At 40.4% G+C, this 17,364-nt stretch overlaps 1 protein-coding gene across 5 annotated transcripts in view; it reads right to left on the bottom strand.

Annotated features, from left to right (window-relative positions):
- LOC126106652 (uncharacterized) overlaps positions 1-17,364 on the bottom strand; it is a 123,931-nt gene that overhangs the window by 63,656 nt on the left and 42,911 nt on the right. For all 5 annotated transcript variants that reach the window (XM_049913014.1, XM_049913015.1, XM_049913013.1 and 2 more), the window contains exon 3: positions 9,926-9,988. In XM_049913014.1, coding sequence (XP_049768971.1) covers positions 9,926-9,988 — 63 coding nt within the window. The remainder of the gene's footprint in view (positions 1-9,925; positions 9,989-17,364) is intronic.

Consider the following 17,364-nt stretch of genomic DNA (forward strand, 5'->3'; position numbering starts at 1 on the left):
CCCAATAAATCTTGTCATACCAACTAAACTTACATTTATAATACATTAAAAAATACATTTACCAGTCATACTCTTAATGGTTCCCAAGCCAAATATTTCCGTTCTTATTAATTCATTTGCTGAAATTTGTTACTAACAGCAATTACAGTTGATTCTAATAAGCTATAATGTTGGCCCATACTTGTTACTGATGGAGCTGGAATGACAGAAATAATGTGTTGGTTTGGAATACAATAAGCATCCTGCCTAGTTGGCCAATATAATGAATGTGCAGGTCCATTGAGGTGCATGAAACTGACTAAAACATCATTTTCTTCTTCTGAAACTTCAGACACATTACCAATCCACCATTTTCCATCAAACACTCCTGGAAATTGAAATAATAACGCCGTGAATTCATTGTGCCAGGAAGGGGAAACTTTATTGACACATTCCTGGGGTCAGATACATCACATGATCACACTGACAGAACCACAGGCACATAGACACAGGCAACAGAGCACGCACAATGTCGGCACTAGTACAGTGTATATCCACCTTTCGCAGCAATGCAGGCTGTTATCTCCCATGGAGACGATCGTAGAGATGCTGGATGTAGTCCTGTGGAACGGCTTGCCATGCCATTTCCACCTGGCGCCTCAGTTGGACCAGCGTTCGTGCTGGACGTGCAGACCGCGTGAGACGATGCTTCATCCAGTCCCAAACATGCTCAATGGGGGACAGATCCAGAGATCTTGCTGGCCAGGGTAGTTGACTTACACCTTCTAGAGCACGTTGGGTGGCACGGGATACATGCGGACGTGCATTGTCCTGTTGGAACAGCAAGTTCCCTTGCCGGTCTAGGAATGGTAGAACGATGGGTTCGATGACGGTTTGGATGTACCGTGCACTATTCAGTGTCCCCTTGACGATCACCAGTGGTGTACGGCCAGTGTAGGAGATCGCTCCCCACACCATGATGCCGGGTGTTGGCCCTGTGTGCCTCGGTCGTATGCAGTCCTGATTGTGGCGCTCACCTGCACGGCGCCAAACACGCATACGACCATCATTGGCACCAAGGCAGAAGCGACTCTCATCGCTGAAGACGACACGTCTCCATTCGTCCCTCCATTCACGCCTGTCGCGACACCACTGGAGGTGGGCTGCACGATGTTGGGGCGTGAGCGGAAGACGGCCTAACGGTGTGCGGGACCGTAGCCCAGCTTCATGGAGACGGTTGCGAATAGTCCTCGCCGATACCCCAGGAGCAACAGTGTCCTTAATTTGCTGGGAAGTGGCGGTGCGGTCCCCTATGGCACTGCGTAGGATCCTACGGTCTTGGTGTGCATCCGTGCGTCGCTGCGGTCCGGTCCCAGGTCGACGGGCACGTGCACCTTCCGCCGACCACTGGCGACAACATCGATGTACTGTGGAGACCTCACGCCCCACGTGTTGAGCAATTCGGCGGTACGTCCACCCGGCCTCCCGCATGCCCACTATACGCCCTCGCTCAAAGTCCGTCAACTGCACATTCGGTTCACGTCCACGCTGTCGCGGCATGCTACCAGTGTTAAAGACTGCGATGGAGCTCCGTATGCCACGGCAAACTGGCTGACACTGACGGCGGCGGTGCACAAATGCTGCGCAGCTAGCGCCATTCGACGGCCAACACCGCGGTTCCTGGTGTGTCCGCTGTGCCGTGCGTGTGATCATTGCTTGTACAGCCCTCTCGCAGTGTCCGGAGCAAGTATGGTGGGTCTGACACACCGGTGTCAATGTGTTCTTTTTTCCATTTCCAGGAGTGTATATACAGGCAATGTATTGGCCCGGTTGTATGGCTGTAATATTTCTGAATGAAACTGTTGGTTGACTTTGCTCAACATTTGCTGCAAAAAAAATTGTATCATGGGATACTCTTCTAACAAAAACTTGCTTTTCCTTTAATGGCACAAAATGGTGATTCTCTCTTGTTCCTGATACTGTGCAGCCATTTTTTGCACCTTGCTTCCTGCTCAGTTTTTAATGTTTTAATTTCTTCTTTTGAAACAAAAATGAATTGGATTCCTTTGATATTCTTTGTACAGTATTTAAACAAATCAGTTGGTGTCAAAATCTGTTCCTCAGTGGTCTTTGAAGGCTTGCTCTTTCCGCCAGGCACTTTACAGTTCCTCCAATTCCATCACATGGAGATTTTCCATGGCTTGTAGCAAAAAAGTTCCATTGTGCTGAGATTCCAAAGTCATTTTGATGGTGGCAGAGATTCAGAAAAATTTTGAAGTTTTTGTTCTGCGCTGCTGATCCATCACTGAAGTAGTAAATGTGTGTCATTTTTCCAAGGAGACACTTTAGATCTTCTTTAATTTCATTATAAAATTATGTACAGCGATTGCATCATGTTTCAGGTTGTCGCTTATTATACGGTAGCTGATGCTGCTGATGTCCAAGTTATTTCTCAAGTACACAACAAATGGGTGCAAAGTTGCTTGGCTGTCATTCCAGTGAAAACCTTGAGTTGCATCCTGGACAATGAAGGAATAATTTTCAGCAAAGTCCATTAATATGATAAGTTCAGTTGGCTTCCAGCTTTATTTTATGCATTTTAGGTGCTTGCTCTGGTGCTTTACAACATAATGATGAGTGGAAAGTTTGTCAATTTTTGAAATCAGATCTTCAATAAAACTCTCTGTGGTCATCTGCTTGGTTTCTAATGTATCGCTATCAGTGTGCTCCCACTGTTTGAACTCAATGGTATCGTCTGGATCACTGTCTTCAAAACTACTTTCTAAAAACTGTTCCAGTAGTTCTTTTCCCAGACAGATTTCACAGCGATGAAGCATGCAGTCTTTGGATTCCAAATCACACACTGTTTTAGCAATCAGATTCTTATAATAACCTTTAATTGGAGTGCTTGCAAGCATCAGTTTCACATTTTGGTGTAAAGTGCAAACACAGACTGAGTGGGTTCCTGCAGCACCCACAGTGATGCACCATTTTGGCCTCAATTCGCAAGCTTACTTTCCTTCTATTCTATAATTGATACACAGTCCTTTTTACCTGGACAAATTCATCATTCTGAAAAAATGCCACACTTGCCACACTTTTTCTTTAAAAGAGCTAATACACCATTTTCTGCCTGTAACTTCCTAGCTGCTTTTACCATCCTCTCTGAAACACCAAATTCTTGCATTGTATAGTACAGCTTTGTGGTACTAATGTCAGTATTTGCAATTTTTCAGGCTGCCTTGACAATTGCAACTTCTCTTCCAATTCTTTAATCAGCTGCTTATAACCTTCACAATCAGGACATGTTTTGCTTGTACCAGGTCCTTGAAGATCTTTTGGGGCGAATCCTCCAGCAGCAGCAATGTCACAAATAAATAAAATAAATAAATATTCGCAATTGCCTCTTGAGCTTCACATATTTTTCATTTTGCGTAAACTTTCAATCCCTTTTTGATACTCTCTGAAATTTTAGAGGGGAAACCCCAAAAGCAGTTAGACTTGAATCAATTGAAACTTCTGGATATGTTTCATCTTCTGACTGGTTTGAAGTTGACTGTGATTTTTCTGCTTTCTTTGCTAAAAACTGTTTTCTGCAAGTTGGACAGATCTTCTGACCAGGTTTTACATTGCTTTTAGTCACAGTTTGCAACTGTTTTGCTGTTTCCACATTGACAAGCTGTAACCTTTTTTTACAGAATGGTTCTTTGCACCAAAAGGATAACAACAAGATCTCTGTACAAAGTCATGCATTTTCAGTAAGACATATCTCACTTCTTTGGTTTATTAATTCCTGTTGCCCTACTGAAAATTCTTTGATTGGACTGAAGCCTTGTTGGTGTGTGTATGTTTTCAGATGACATGCAGAATTATCTACAAGGTCAATGACGCATGGTACTGAAACCTCGTTGATATCCATTACACTACAATTAAATTTATGCTTCCAATTGCCGTTTGTTTCAATATTAGATAGAGTAGAAGTGATGTATATTTCCAACTGAAAAATATTAAACAATCATAGACAATGGGAACTTCCTTGAGAATACTACAGAAAAAAATTAAATAACTTGATAAACATTTCTAAAGAGTCACCCAGTACCTTGAAATAAATTTTATTTATCGAAAATAAGGTGTTTATCCAGTAATGACAACACACGTTACATCATTTAAAAAGGCACACACAACATCTGAACACTCTTCACTAAACAACAGTGTGCTTCAGACTGATTGTTGAAGCATGTTACCAAACTCCATTGTTTGCACTAAACACTGTTGACTGGTCTGTCTCCAAAATAAAAACAACTTTTTTCTGATCAGACAAAGTGAAGTCCAATAACTCAGTTATTATTTGAGCAATCTGGATGCCACTTGCAGAGCTTTATGACATGCTGACTGGTTGCAGCTTCAGAAAGTTACTCTTTCAGTAGACACAAGGCAATAATGTATAGCCAAAATTTGGGGCGACAAGATTTATGAGCCACTTTGATAGCACACTATGATGAATTTACCATAGTTTGACCTTTTGTACTACAACTAAGCTATTGTACCCAAAAACTTGAACAGGATCACAAAGTTTCAGCAAGACAGGTCTCTTAGATCCTGAACAATGGTAAAACAAATTAGATCATTGGTTCATTTCAATCGCAATGTCAAAAACCGGGCCTTTACGAAAAGATGGCTAGTGGCCCCACCATACTACTTATGAAGCTGTAATTTAGCAGTGCTTCATGTAAGGTCTATATGTACTTCCTGTAAAAATTTCATCGAAATTGTAGGTAGTCAGGTGGGGACCCTTAGGCCACTTGACATGGAATGACCAGATAGAAAATGTACAGAGCTCACAAGAAAAATTTATCTGTAAAGATAACAGTGGATGAAAATCTCGGTAAGAGAGTGCTAAGAAATTTATTACCCCCAGTAAAAAAATCTTTTGCCACAAAACTGACAGTTGAATTTACTGTTTCACACAGCAACGTGACAGCAACTTTATCAACCAAACATTTTGTAAACATTGTCATTAAAAATGGCATTTCGAGGAAATATTATGTGAATAAAATGGTCGATATTTATGACGTACTCGAAAATACAAGTGATATTATTGGCACATAACATGGTAAATTCTGAAAGTGAATGTGATAGCGATATTTCAGAAAATAAATTTATTAATCATAATTCATTGTAGGAAAAGAGGAGTCTTTGAATTCTGAAATTGAAACACCTCTAGTCATTTGTTTGGAAAAATTAAAAAATTCTACAGATAATGGCTGACTGAGAATTACACCTAAAGAGAAATATTTTGTAAGTTTAGGTTTCATTCAGAGAAATGTGGGGTTTCAACTTGCCTAAAAATAGTAGGCCTAGTGAATATTTTAAATCTTTTTTTCCACCAGACTTATGGTAAATGATGTTTTGCCTGGAATTTTCATGGATATTAATGCATGGAATGATAAATCTTGGATTAAAATGTATGAATTTACTTAGTTAACTTAGTTTTAAGGTAATTTAACTGTTAATAAGTATTAAAACATTCAAAATCTAAAATATTTTCATAAATCCACAATTTTTGGGAATCTACCCGAGCCAAAGAAATATTCCCAGCAATATTCCCATTTTATAAGTTCCCTACCACTGGGAATATACCCGTCCCACATGACCACCTCTCTTATATGACTGTAGTACTCAAATGTTTATTTGATGAGCATAGGAATTAATATTTCTCATACGACGTCCAAGAACTCATGGATCAAGGCAGCCGGTATTTTTTGACTTCTGAAAAGCACTTGAGTCACTACCATATCTACACTTATTATTGAAAATACTCTGTGGGGTACCAAGCAAAACCTGTAGCTAAATTGAGGACTAGTTCATAGGAAGGATACTGCATATTATACTGGACATCATGTCATCAAAATACACAGAAGTAATTACAGGTTTGCTCCATGGAAGTGGGTTAGAACTCCTGCTGGTCATGTTATATATTAATGACCTTGCAGACAGTATTGAAATTAGCCTCAAACTTTTGGCAGATGAAGCCGTTCTCCATAATGAAGTGCTATTTGAAAAAAGCTGCACCATTTTCAATCAGAACACTGTCAGTTCTCGAAATGGTGCCAAAATCAGCAATTTGAATTAAGTGTTCAGAAATATAAAATTGTGCACTTTACAAAATGAAAAACTGTAGTTTTCTTATGTCAATGATACCAATGAGTCACCACTGGAATCAGTAAACTAGTACAAATATCTTGGTGTAACAGCTTGTAGGGTGTAGGGATTTGAAACTGACTGATCAAAGAGGTCGAGTCGTTGGTGAAGCAGGTACCACGCTTTAGTTCATTGACAAAACACTAGGAAACACAATGTGTCAACACATAAAATTCTTTATGAAACACCCACACAAAGAGACTGCTTAAGCATGTGGAACCTGTACCAAACACAGCTATTACTGAATACATATGAAGAAGAGCAGCATGAACAGTCATAGACTTGTTCGAGCAATGGAAGAGCATCACAGAGATGCTGAAAAAACTGAACTAGCGCACACCTGAAGATAGATGTCAATTGTTCTGAGAACTGTGAATGCCCGTTTCAAGAAGCAGCTTTAAGTGAGGAAACTGGGAATATACTACAGCCCCACATGTACTGCCCCTGCATGGATCATAAGAACAAGAATAGACTACTTACATCTCACACAGAGGCATTTAACTAATCATTCTTCCTATGCTCCAGACATGAATGACATTGGATGAAGCCCTAATACGTGGCACATCAGGAAGTATCCTCTGCTAAGCACTTCACAGTCATTTGTTGAGTATAGATGCAGATGTAAATGTAGACATCCACCCACTCAGATCTGTCTTGAAAACACAATTACAAGCCCATTATTATGCTTCAGCAGCTGGAACAGTTTCTTTGTGAGGAATGATACACTGTGTGGCTGTGGCACAGAGTTATGAACAACTTTGTTCTAGCTAGTCAGTCACAGCTGCAGCTGTATCTCATGCTGGTAAAAAAGTTATGTTCTATAGTGATGTCACCAGCTATAATTGAGTGAGTGCAAGTTACTGTGTTACTTCTAACATGTATAAATTATCTAGCATGTGGATGGGTACTTGTTTATTGTTTAATTTATTTTAGGAACTATCAGACTGCAAGAGGGGAGTGACACGCATATGAGAACAGATGCCAATCTTACAAAAATATGAGTGTCACATCATAATTCAATATTTAACTAAATTATCTTTGGAGCCACAGTGACACTCCACCTTGCTCCTGCCTATAATCTGAGAATTATGAAGAGTGACTGTAAATACCTTTAAATCAGTTGTCTTGTTTGATGTAAAAGGATAACATGGTAAATGAGTAACTTAATAAACAAATATTTCATAGATTAAAAAATATATATAAACTAAATAAATAAAAATACTGCTCAAGTTTAACTGAGTGATAAAATCATAACGATTCTAGCCTGAGAAATGAAGAAAGAAGAGGAGAAAGTGTATTCTGGACTTCCAAAAACTTTACAATGTGGCTGTGACATTCAAATAGATAAGAAAAAAAGGAAGGAAAGGTGAAGGAAATAAAACAAAAACCAAACAATGCCTCTAAGCACAACATACCATAACTTTAAATAACTGTTTCTTTCTTTTTTCCCCAAAACAGGCATGTTTAATGTTTTGTTAATAATAGGGAATTTTGAAATGGAGGGTTTAACTGAGACGACATAATGTGAGAGTCCTGTTGCCACTGGGCACCCACAGGACCATTCGCTAATTATATTCATCATGCAGAAGATGACTATACCTACCCAACCCACTGAAGCTTTGCACATCCCAGCACTGTAATCGCTGCCCACTGTGACATCAAAGCTCCTGCATTACCATATTTGTTTTGTGTGAAAATAAACAATCTGTGTTGCAAGCGGTTTCTAACACGTGCCTGCATTGTTTGAGTTCTTTGTTTCACTGTGATTTAGAAAATTCTGATACTTGGAAAATGTCAACGAAACGACTTCATTCACCTAGTGACAATTCTGTAAGTCAAGGTGTGCCACTATACAGCCAGGTGCTTCAGTTATCATGCAAAACTCTTTAGTTTCATGAGCAGGAGACAGAATACTTTAAGCATTCATGCAGTGCCATCAATTCCCGCTGACAAAGTAGTGGAATGAACATCAAAAACTTGGAACTAGTAAAGAACAGTGCTAAGTAATGGAGTGTTATAGCAAAAGTTGAAAGGCACAGATCTTAGACGTACAGATTCTGAGCTATCTGGATCAGATAACATATTTTCAGTGACCCCTCGAAAGAAGAGAAAGCAGCTACACTCAGTCACCGACTTCCGGGCTTATGAAATTCGCAGGCATATTTATGATTATTACAGCAGGAAAGAGTACTTTACTGTAGCAAAGTTACTAGTATCATTACAACAAATTGAACTTTTCAGATATGGTAAAATGTCATAAATATTGTACTGATAAGTATAGGTTTCCATTACAAAGCACCAACTGGATGCAAAATCCTGCCAGAAAAGGTGCACACTGTTACGGCTCAAAGCATATTCTTGCAAAAACTTGTGGACAAAGCACTAGGGGTCATCAGCTGATGGGAAGAGGAGCTAGATTAATTGTGGTCTATGCAGCCTCTTCAAATGGTTTTGTTCCTGATGCACTTTTAGTTTTGTGGTCCAAAAAGCAGGTGATTACCATGAAGACATGGACCACACAATTTGTTGAGTGGTTCAGGAGCCTTTTAAAACAGTTTCCTGTCTCTAGAACAGCTGCAATGGACAACGCTCCATATCACGATTGCAAAGAAGTTATGGTGCAGTAATTAGAGGTGTGAAATATTACTGCAGATATGTGCACGACAAAACTTCTTTCATATTCACTTGTTAAAGAAAATAATCCTCCGACGGCTACATATGTAGGAGACGAAATCGCTAAGGAGCAGCTTCATATTGTAATAAGGCTGGCACCACATTACTGCCATTTCAACTACATTGAGTTAAAAGTGCTGCAATGTAAATACATACATATGGAACAATAACTTAAGCCCTTTACAATAACAGCAGTGGAAAGGCTGTTGTGTGAAGCTCCTGCGACCTTGGATGCAGCCTCATGAAGGAAAAAAGGTCGAGAACGTTGAAAACCTTATTTGAGCAGCACAGACAACCATCAGTGACCATGAACAGCTAATAATGTGGCTTGGTGATGAAAATGGAGAAGATGGTTTTAGTGCTGATTCAGACAAAAGTGATGATGGCGAGCTGAATTGAATTGTACCATAAATTCCTAAGTGATGATCTACGAATATTGGTTATTTATTGAATCACTGTCATTATAAAATGTAGGGCAAGAAGTTACAATCTCTGTTGTTATTTATTTTGTGAACTATGTATGATATTGTTTTCAAGATATCGATCATCCCATATGCTTATTTTTGTACTTCTTTGTTCCATTATCAAAAGTGTGTGCTCTGTTATGCTGATGTCTACAATATTTTGTGTTTGTTTATTTGCTTTTAATGTGATAGCTACTCAAAAACAAATTCTTATATACACTGTTGCTCAACAGCCTACACATACAAGATGGAACTAAATCGTATTGGCTGCTGTGTGTAATGAGGCTACTGTTGCAACATGCTAACTGTGCAATGTTTTGCTAGTGCAGGTATGGAAGTGTTTCGAGTGGCTCAACAATATGTTAGATAGATGTCCCATTATCATATAGTCCATGTATAAGCTGTATGTGCAAACTATCGCTGTCTTACAACTGATGAAATGTGATACGTTACACTATGTCTTTTTTGTTACAGCCTCATACACTTAACAATCAATGAATGTGTAATATCTCTTTTAGCACTGGCACAAAGTAAAAACAGCACTAATTAATTAAAAATTCCATGTAAAATGTTAGCTCACAAAGGCAGGAATAATTGGTAATACTTACAACATTTTCTTCTTTAATGTAGATCTGTTCAATTTCTGGTGGCTGGTATGGGTCAGTTGATATCTGCAGGTAAGAAAACACAATCAGTCCACACAGATTTACACAGCTGGAAAAAATTAAATTTGTGATTATAAATTTCTGTACATAAAATTATCTTATTTTGTCAGTTGAGACTGTCCACATCATTTAATATATTATCCTACCACAAGGATTGATACTCACATGATTACTTTTTTTTTTTTTTTTTTTTTTTTTTTTTATAAATGCTAATCTTATCTTAATGCCTGCTACTTCAAAGCATTTATCAGCTCTATCTTTGATACGTACATCTTATTTTAACACTAAAAGAACTACGACTGTGGCTGTCATTTTGACAGATTGTCTCCTTCAGTACACTTATTGCTTGTAAATGGATTATCCTACAATTCCTTTTTGTATGACTTTTAATAAATGTTTGTGAAGTACACATCTGCAAAGAATTAAGTATTTACAGCCTTTCTGTAAAGTGGTATAATGTTCCACCATCCACCATTCTGACAGGTAGGGGCGTGTGAACAACAGCTTTCAGAGTTTTCTGCAAATATCATTGTTTGTCTTCCTTATTAGTTTACAGTATTCTGCAAACCTTTTATCAATGAGGAAGGAAGCTTTAGGGCACAAGTGGCACAGCTGGTGTTGACCACATTTCAGTTGCTTCATAATAGTGTTTCGAAAATGTAGTAGTTCTGACATAAAATTAAAAAAAATTATATCAATGTCAGATGATGAATCTGAAGATCCTTGTAATATTTGTGAAATCTATGAATTACGTGAGGATGACACTGTAAACACTACTGATTATGTGGACTACATCCCTCCCATCAATGGAATCAGTAGCTCTCCAGACAGCAACACTGCAACCTACTGGGCTGGAACAGGCCATAGACAGGCAAATCAATGTTGCTTTACCTATAGTAGGTAAGTTTGTATAGCCTTTACACCACCACCACCACCACCACCACCACCACCACCACCACCATTGTATTTCAACACACATTTCGGAAAGCATTATAGGACTCTGCTAAGTTCTTTTCACTGTATAATAATTGGAGGTTAATTGTTTGTGTTGTAACTGTGTTATTGTGCTATACATTTTGAAGTATGCCAGACAGCAGTGTGTCCATGCCCCCTAACAGCATTAGAGGCATTCATTGCTGAGGAAAAGGAAAAACTAGGTGTGAAATGAAATTAATCCATTTGAAGCGGTGAAACAGCTAACAAAGGAACAACATGGACTATGACACGACAACTACGCCAGCTTTCCTGGATGATGGCCATCACAGAGCATCTTGAAAGCACCACTGACACCAACATGCCATGTGAAAAAGTATGTTAGAAAAGGTATATATTCTAGTATATGGATGTTACTAATAGAGGACAGTATGCTTCAAAACATGAAGTGTACAGAAAACAGAGCATGTCAAGAAATGCGTGATGCTGACTGGACCATTGGCCTTGTGCATTAGAAGCCAATGTATCACTTACGTATTTACAAGGCATATACGGAGCAAAAAAAAAAAATTCATTGAAGTATCGCAGTTTATGCGACTTGACGAAAGGGTCATACATTCACAAAGACGAAGGACAGATCGTTTTGTACCTGCTGTCCCTTCATGGGAACCTTCTATTGCCAATTACTTGCAGTGTTTCATTCCAAGTGAAAATATCACTGTGGATGAGCAACTGTTTCCATGCAAGGCTAGATACCCTTCCATTCAGTATATGAGCAATAAACCAGACAAATTTGGAATAAAGTTTTGGCTTGCAGCTGATAAAAATTCTAGTTATCTGGTGATTGGGTTTCTTTACCTACACAAAGATGAGCCGTGCCCCCACAGGTGCTTCTCTTGCAGAGCATGTTCTGATGCATCTTATATGGCACATTGCCCCCAACAGAAAAAAATATTACATGCGACAAATTTTTCACAACCAAATTCCTTGCAGAAAGTTTGAAATGTAATAGAACAAGCATTATAGGCACAGTGAAGAAATCTAGATAGGAAATCCCTCAACCAGCAGAATCTGATGCAGCAACTTTGTGCACAACTACACTGATCAGCCAGAAAACTGTAACTACCGATCTACTATTGATATAAACCCATCCAGGCAATAGCAGTGTTATCTGGGAGGCATGACTGCTAGTCACACACACACACACACACACACAGTGAATGTTCTGTAAGTGAGAGTGCTGTCCATGTGTAGAATGGGGAAGGCGCGCGATCTATCCGAGTTTGACCGAGGTCAGATTGTGATGGCCTGGAGGCACAACATGAGAATTTTGGAAACTGTGTGACTTGTCATGTCTTCAACACTTGGTGAAACCAAGGTGAAACCACACCCAGACATTGTGGGGTTTGGCGGCCACCCTTCATTACAGATGTTGGACATTGTAGGCTGTGCAGACTGGTAAAACATGACAGGTGGCGAACTGTGGTGGAACTAACGTCACACTTTAATGCTGACCATTGTATAAGTGTGTGTTAACACACAGTGCAGTAAACGCTCCCAATGACAGGCCTTCGCAGCCAACGGGCTATTCATGTGGCAATATTAACACCACGACATTGGCAACTATGACTGAAATGGGCACGTGCCCATCAGCACTGGATGTCGGCACAGTGGCAGAGCGTGTATGGTCTGATGAATCCCGATACCTTCTTCATACTGATGGGAGGACGCAGATCTGTCGTCTTCCAGGGGAACAGCACCTTGACACCTGTACTTCAGGACAGAGACAAAATAGTGGCGGCTACATTATGCTCAAGGGAACATTCACATCAGCATCTGTGGGCCCAGTGGAGCTCGTGCAAGGCACCATGAAGGTCAACGAGTATCGTACACAGGTTGCAGACCATATACGAGGTGCATTCAAGTTCTAAGGCCTCCGATTTTTTTTCTCCAGACTGGAAAGAGATAGAAACATGCACATTGTTTTAAAATGAGGCCGCGTTCATTGTCAATACGTCACAGAGATGGCAGCACCGTATGGCAGATGGAATTTTACCGCCAGCGGCGGGAATGAGAACGGTTTTAAATACTTAAAATGGCGACATTTTCCTTACTTGAACAGCGTGCAATCATTCGTTTTCTGAATTTGCGTGGTGTGAAACCAATTGAAATTCATCGACAGTTGAAGGAGACATGTTGTGATGGAGTTATGGATGTGTCGAAAGTGCGTTCGTGGGTGCGACAGTTTAATGAAGGCAGAACATCGTGTAACAACAAACCGAAACAACCTCGGGCTCGCACAAGCCGGTCTGACGACACGATCGAGAAAGTGGAGAGAATTGTTTTGGGGGATCGCTGAATGACTGTTGAACAGATCGCCTCCAGAGTTGGCATTTCTGTGGATTCTGTGCACACAATCCTGCATGACGACCTGAAAATGCGAAAAGTGTCATCCAGGTGGGTGCCACGAATGTGCCCGTGTGGCATGTTGGCAAGCAATGTTGACACGCAACGACAGCACGAATGGGACTTTCTTTTCGTCGGTTGTGACAATGGATGAGACGTGGATGCCATTTTTCAATCCAGAAACAAAGTGCCAGTCAGCTCAATGGAAGCACACAGATTCACCTCTACCAAAAAAATTTCAGGTAACCGCCAGTGCTAAAAAAATGATGGTGTCCATGTTCTGGGACAGCGAGGGCGTAATCCTTACCCATTGCGTTCCAAAGGGCACTACAGTAACAGGTGCATCCTACGAAAATGTTTTGAAGAACAAATTCCTTCCTGCACTGGAACGAAAACGTCCGGGAAGGGCTGCGTGTGTGCTGTTTCACCAAGACAACGCACCCGCACATCAAGCTAACGTTACGCAACAGTTTCTTCGTGATAACAACTTTGAAGTGATTCCTCATGCTCCCTGCTCACCTGACCTGGCTCCTAGTGACTTTTGGCTTTTTCCAACAATGAAAGACACTCTCCGTGGCCGCACATTCACCAGCCGTGCTGCTATTGCCTCAGCAATTTTCCAGTGGTCAAAACAGACTCCTAAAGAAGCCTTTGCCGCTGCCATGGAATCACGGTGTCAGCGTTGTGAAAAATGTGTACGTCTGCAGGGCAATTACGTCGAGAAGTAACGCCAGTTTCATCGATTTCGGGTGAGTAGTTAATTAGAAAAAAAATCGGAGGCCTTAGAACTTGAATGCACCTCATACATCCCTTCATGACAATTATGTTTCCTGACCGCAGTGGCATTTTTCAACAAGATAATGTTATATCCATGAGTAAAGCTAAGCCTGAAGCACATTGTTAATAACAAAGTGGGCAACTGTTAATAACAAAAGAACCATTAGTAAGCATGACGCGAGGAGCCACAGGTCAGGAAGCAGGCAGCCAATGCCAGGCTGATGGGCAGCTGCACTTGATAATGAGCTACAATCTACAAACACACAAAGAGGGCTGTGTGTATTTCTAACAATGGAGCACTTTACAAACATTGGAATTAAATTTTATAGGCAAACAGCACTTCTGGTTAGAGAGAGAGAGAGAGAGAGAGAGAGAGAGAGAGAGAGAGAGAGAGAGAGAGAGCCTTCTGGTGGGGACAGCACTATGTCACGAGGTGCTAACAAAGGACGCAGTGTGTGACATTTTAAAAAGAGGCATCTCTACCCCTCCATCCAGCCTCTGAAGAGCCAGTGAAAAATAGTGCACATTTAAAGCCAATAAGGAGGCAAGTAGCCTTTGACATTAAGTGATGGTAATAGCTGGTGGGGTCAAAGGGGAAATGTGAACAAAATTTGGGAGCAGGGTGCTCCAGAGGAGATTGTGACAGAGAGGGCTACAGAAAAGTTTGAAATAGACTGACATGAGGTGTTCCTGGCAGGCAGCTGGGAAAGTCATAGCTCATTGCAGGATTAGCAACAGGAGCAGATGGGCGTACAGGCAGTAGCCGTGGGACTCTGAGTTTAGACTGTTAAAATTTTTTGGAGAGTTACTTCAGTTATCTCTCAGCCTTTTACCTTTCACACCAGAGTTTCTAACATCTTAGCTAGGTCAACAGTCTCCCTCTCATTACAAACTGTTAAGCCTTTTGTTAGGAACTGTGTCGCTCAATCCCAGGCAAAACCCACGTTTGGAATGTGAAAATAATGCACTTTGTCACAATGCCAGGAGTGTGATGGAGTAGTTCGATGAACACAGTCATTAGTTCCAACTTATATGCTGGCTGAACCTGGAACCTAGATCTGAACCCAATCGAACACATCTGGGATGTGATAGAACATGGCGTCAGAGCTCATCACCCCACATCCTGGAATTTAAAGGAAATAGGTGACTTGTGTCACGCTCAGTAGCTCGTTACGGGATTTTGTTGAAGTTTCAAGAACATACCCTCACCGAGGAGGCAAGCAGTATTTTGCTCCCTCCTATATCTCGCGAAGAGACCATGAGGGATAAAATCAGAGAGATTAGAGCCCACACAGAGGCATACTGACAATTTTTCTGTCCACGAACAATATGAGACTGGAATAGAATGGAGAACGGATAGAGGTACTCAAAGTATCCTGTGGGCGCGTGCGCGCACAGATGTGGCCTCCAGTGAACTACCAAGACCTCATTGTCTCCATGCCACAATATGTCACTGCTATTATCCATGTCAAAGGTAGACATACTGCCTATTAGGTCATAATGTTCTGGCGCCTCAGTATATACATCATAATTCAGGTCAGATGAGTCTAACATGCTATTGGGGAAAAAGAATAAAAATGTGCTTGTTTTTAGTTCAATACATAACAAAGTTACTATCAAGTTTGGATGTCACAGGTGGCCCATGCATATTTTCTTCAATACATTGGATCAGACAGCTATTAATGCATAGGCATTCTATAAGGAAGTAGCAGGCAAAAAAGTAAGCAGACATCAGTTTATACGCAAGTTGGCAGATAAGTAAAACAGTACCACAACATAGCAATGTTCACAATATTATGAACAAAGTGCAGCAAGTGTGCTTGTGGACAATTTTTGAGCAATACTGAATACACATGTGTTAAGTGACACCACGCAGCAGGTTATTATACAGGGTGAGTCAGGGGAATAGGTTCATGCTTTGAAGGATGATAGTATTAGTGATTCTCAACAAAAAGCCTCGTATGGACATGTGCCCTATTCCAAATGGTTTCCGAGATAGGACACATTAAACGTACAATGTTATTTGGTCTATCTTCTGTATTATTCAGACACTGTTAATATTTATTGCATACCACAGTAGTGAAGAGGAAGCTGGGATGAACAATTTGATACAGGACACTTCTGGTCTATCAAGTTGGGAAACAACATCAAACAACATCAAACTACTCACATTACAGTGCATGTGCATTGCATGAGATTTTCAACATTCTCATGCTCTCATCATGCAGACTATTATCCTAGCAAAAAAATGAATAGGGCCATTTTGTAGGAAAATTAATGTAGTTTACTTTTGTACTGCAACACATTTTCACTGGAGCATGCAGTTTCTGAGTTATTCAAGAGAGAGGTACAAAAATGATAGTAATTATGTGTTCTATCTCGGAAACCATTCGAAATAGAGCATATGTCCACATGAAGCTTTTTTTTGTTCAGAATTACTAATACTATCAACCCTCAAAGCATTTACCTTACCTCCTGACTCACCCTGTATACTGTGCTATTCAAAATTTTATATTACAACATTCACCATGTAATTCTTCAGAAAAAAAAGAAACTATATCTTGGTAAACTGTATAAATAGTATGAAGTAAATTGGTAGACATCCAAATTTGTTTACTATTTAAAAAAGGCAAATAAAACTGCACCCATCAAAATGATGGGTTAGTCATCCTAGATAGACCACAACCGCCAGTCTTTCTAGTGTTAAACTGGGTTCATTTTCTGACAACTGCACAACCCCCCCACACACACCCTCTGCATCATGTGCCACAATGAAAACTACAGTGCTGTTTACACACTTTAGTCTAAACCGATGTACCTGGTTGGTTGGTTTGTGGGATTGAAGGGACCAGACTGCTACCGTCATCAGTCCCTTTTTCCAGAATTTCAAACACCCACACAGAATAAAAACGAACAATGGAAAAGATGACCGATGACACAGGACAAGAAAGACTGAGACAGAGACCAGACAAAAGGTTGGCCGACCATAGAGACAAAAAAGGAAAATCCAACCACCGAGAAACACATTAAAAACTCAGTCTAAAATCGTAGGCCAATGGCCAGACTCAACACAAAAAAGGCAAACACTTAGATTAATTGATAAAAGCCCCCTGCCCAAATAAAACACAAAACTAAGCCTGTCACGGGAGTGTCATCTGTTAAAAGGGCAGGGAGCATATCAGGCAGCACAAATGTCTGCCTGAGCACAGCTAAAAGGGGACAGGCCAACAAAATGTGGACCACCATCAAAGCCACTCTGCAGCGAC

The sequence above is a fragment of the Schistocerca cancellata genome, chromosome 10, assembly GCF_023864275.1.
Source record: "Schistocerca cancellata isolate TAMUIC-IGC-003103 chromosome 10, iqSchCanc2.1, whole genome shotgun sequence".
NCBI classification, from domain to species: domain Eukaryota; kingdom Metazoa; phylum Arthropoda; class Insecta; order Orthoptera; family Acrididae; genus Schistocerca; species Schistocerca cancellata.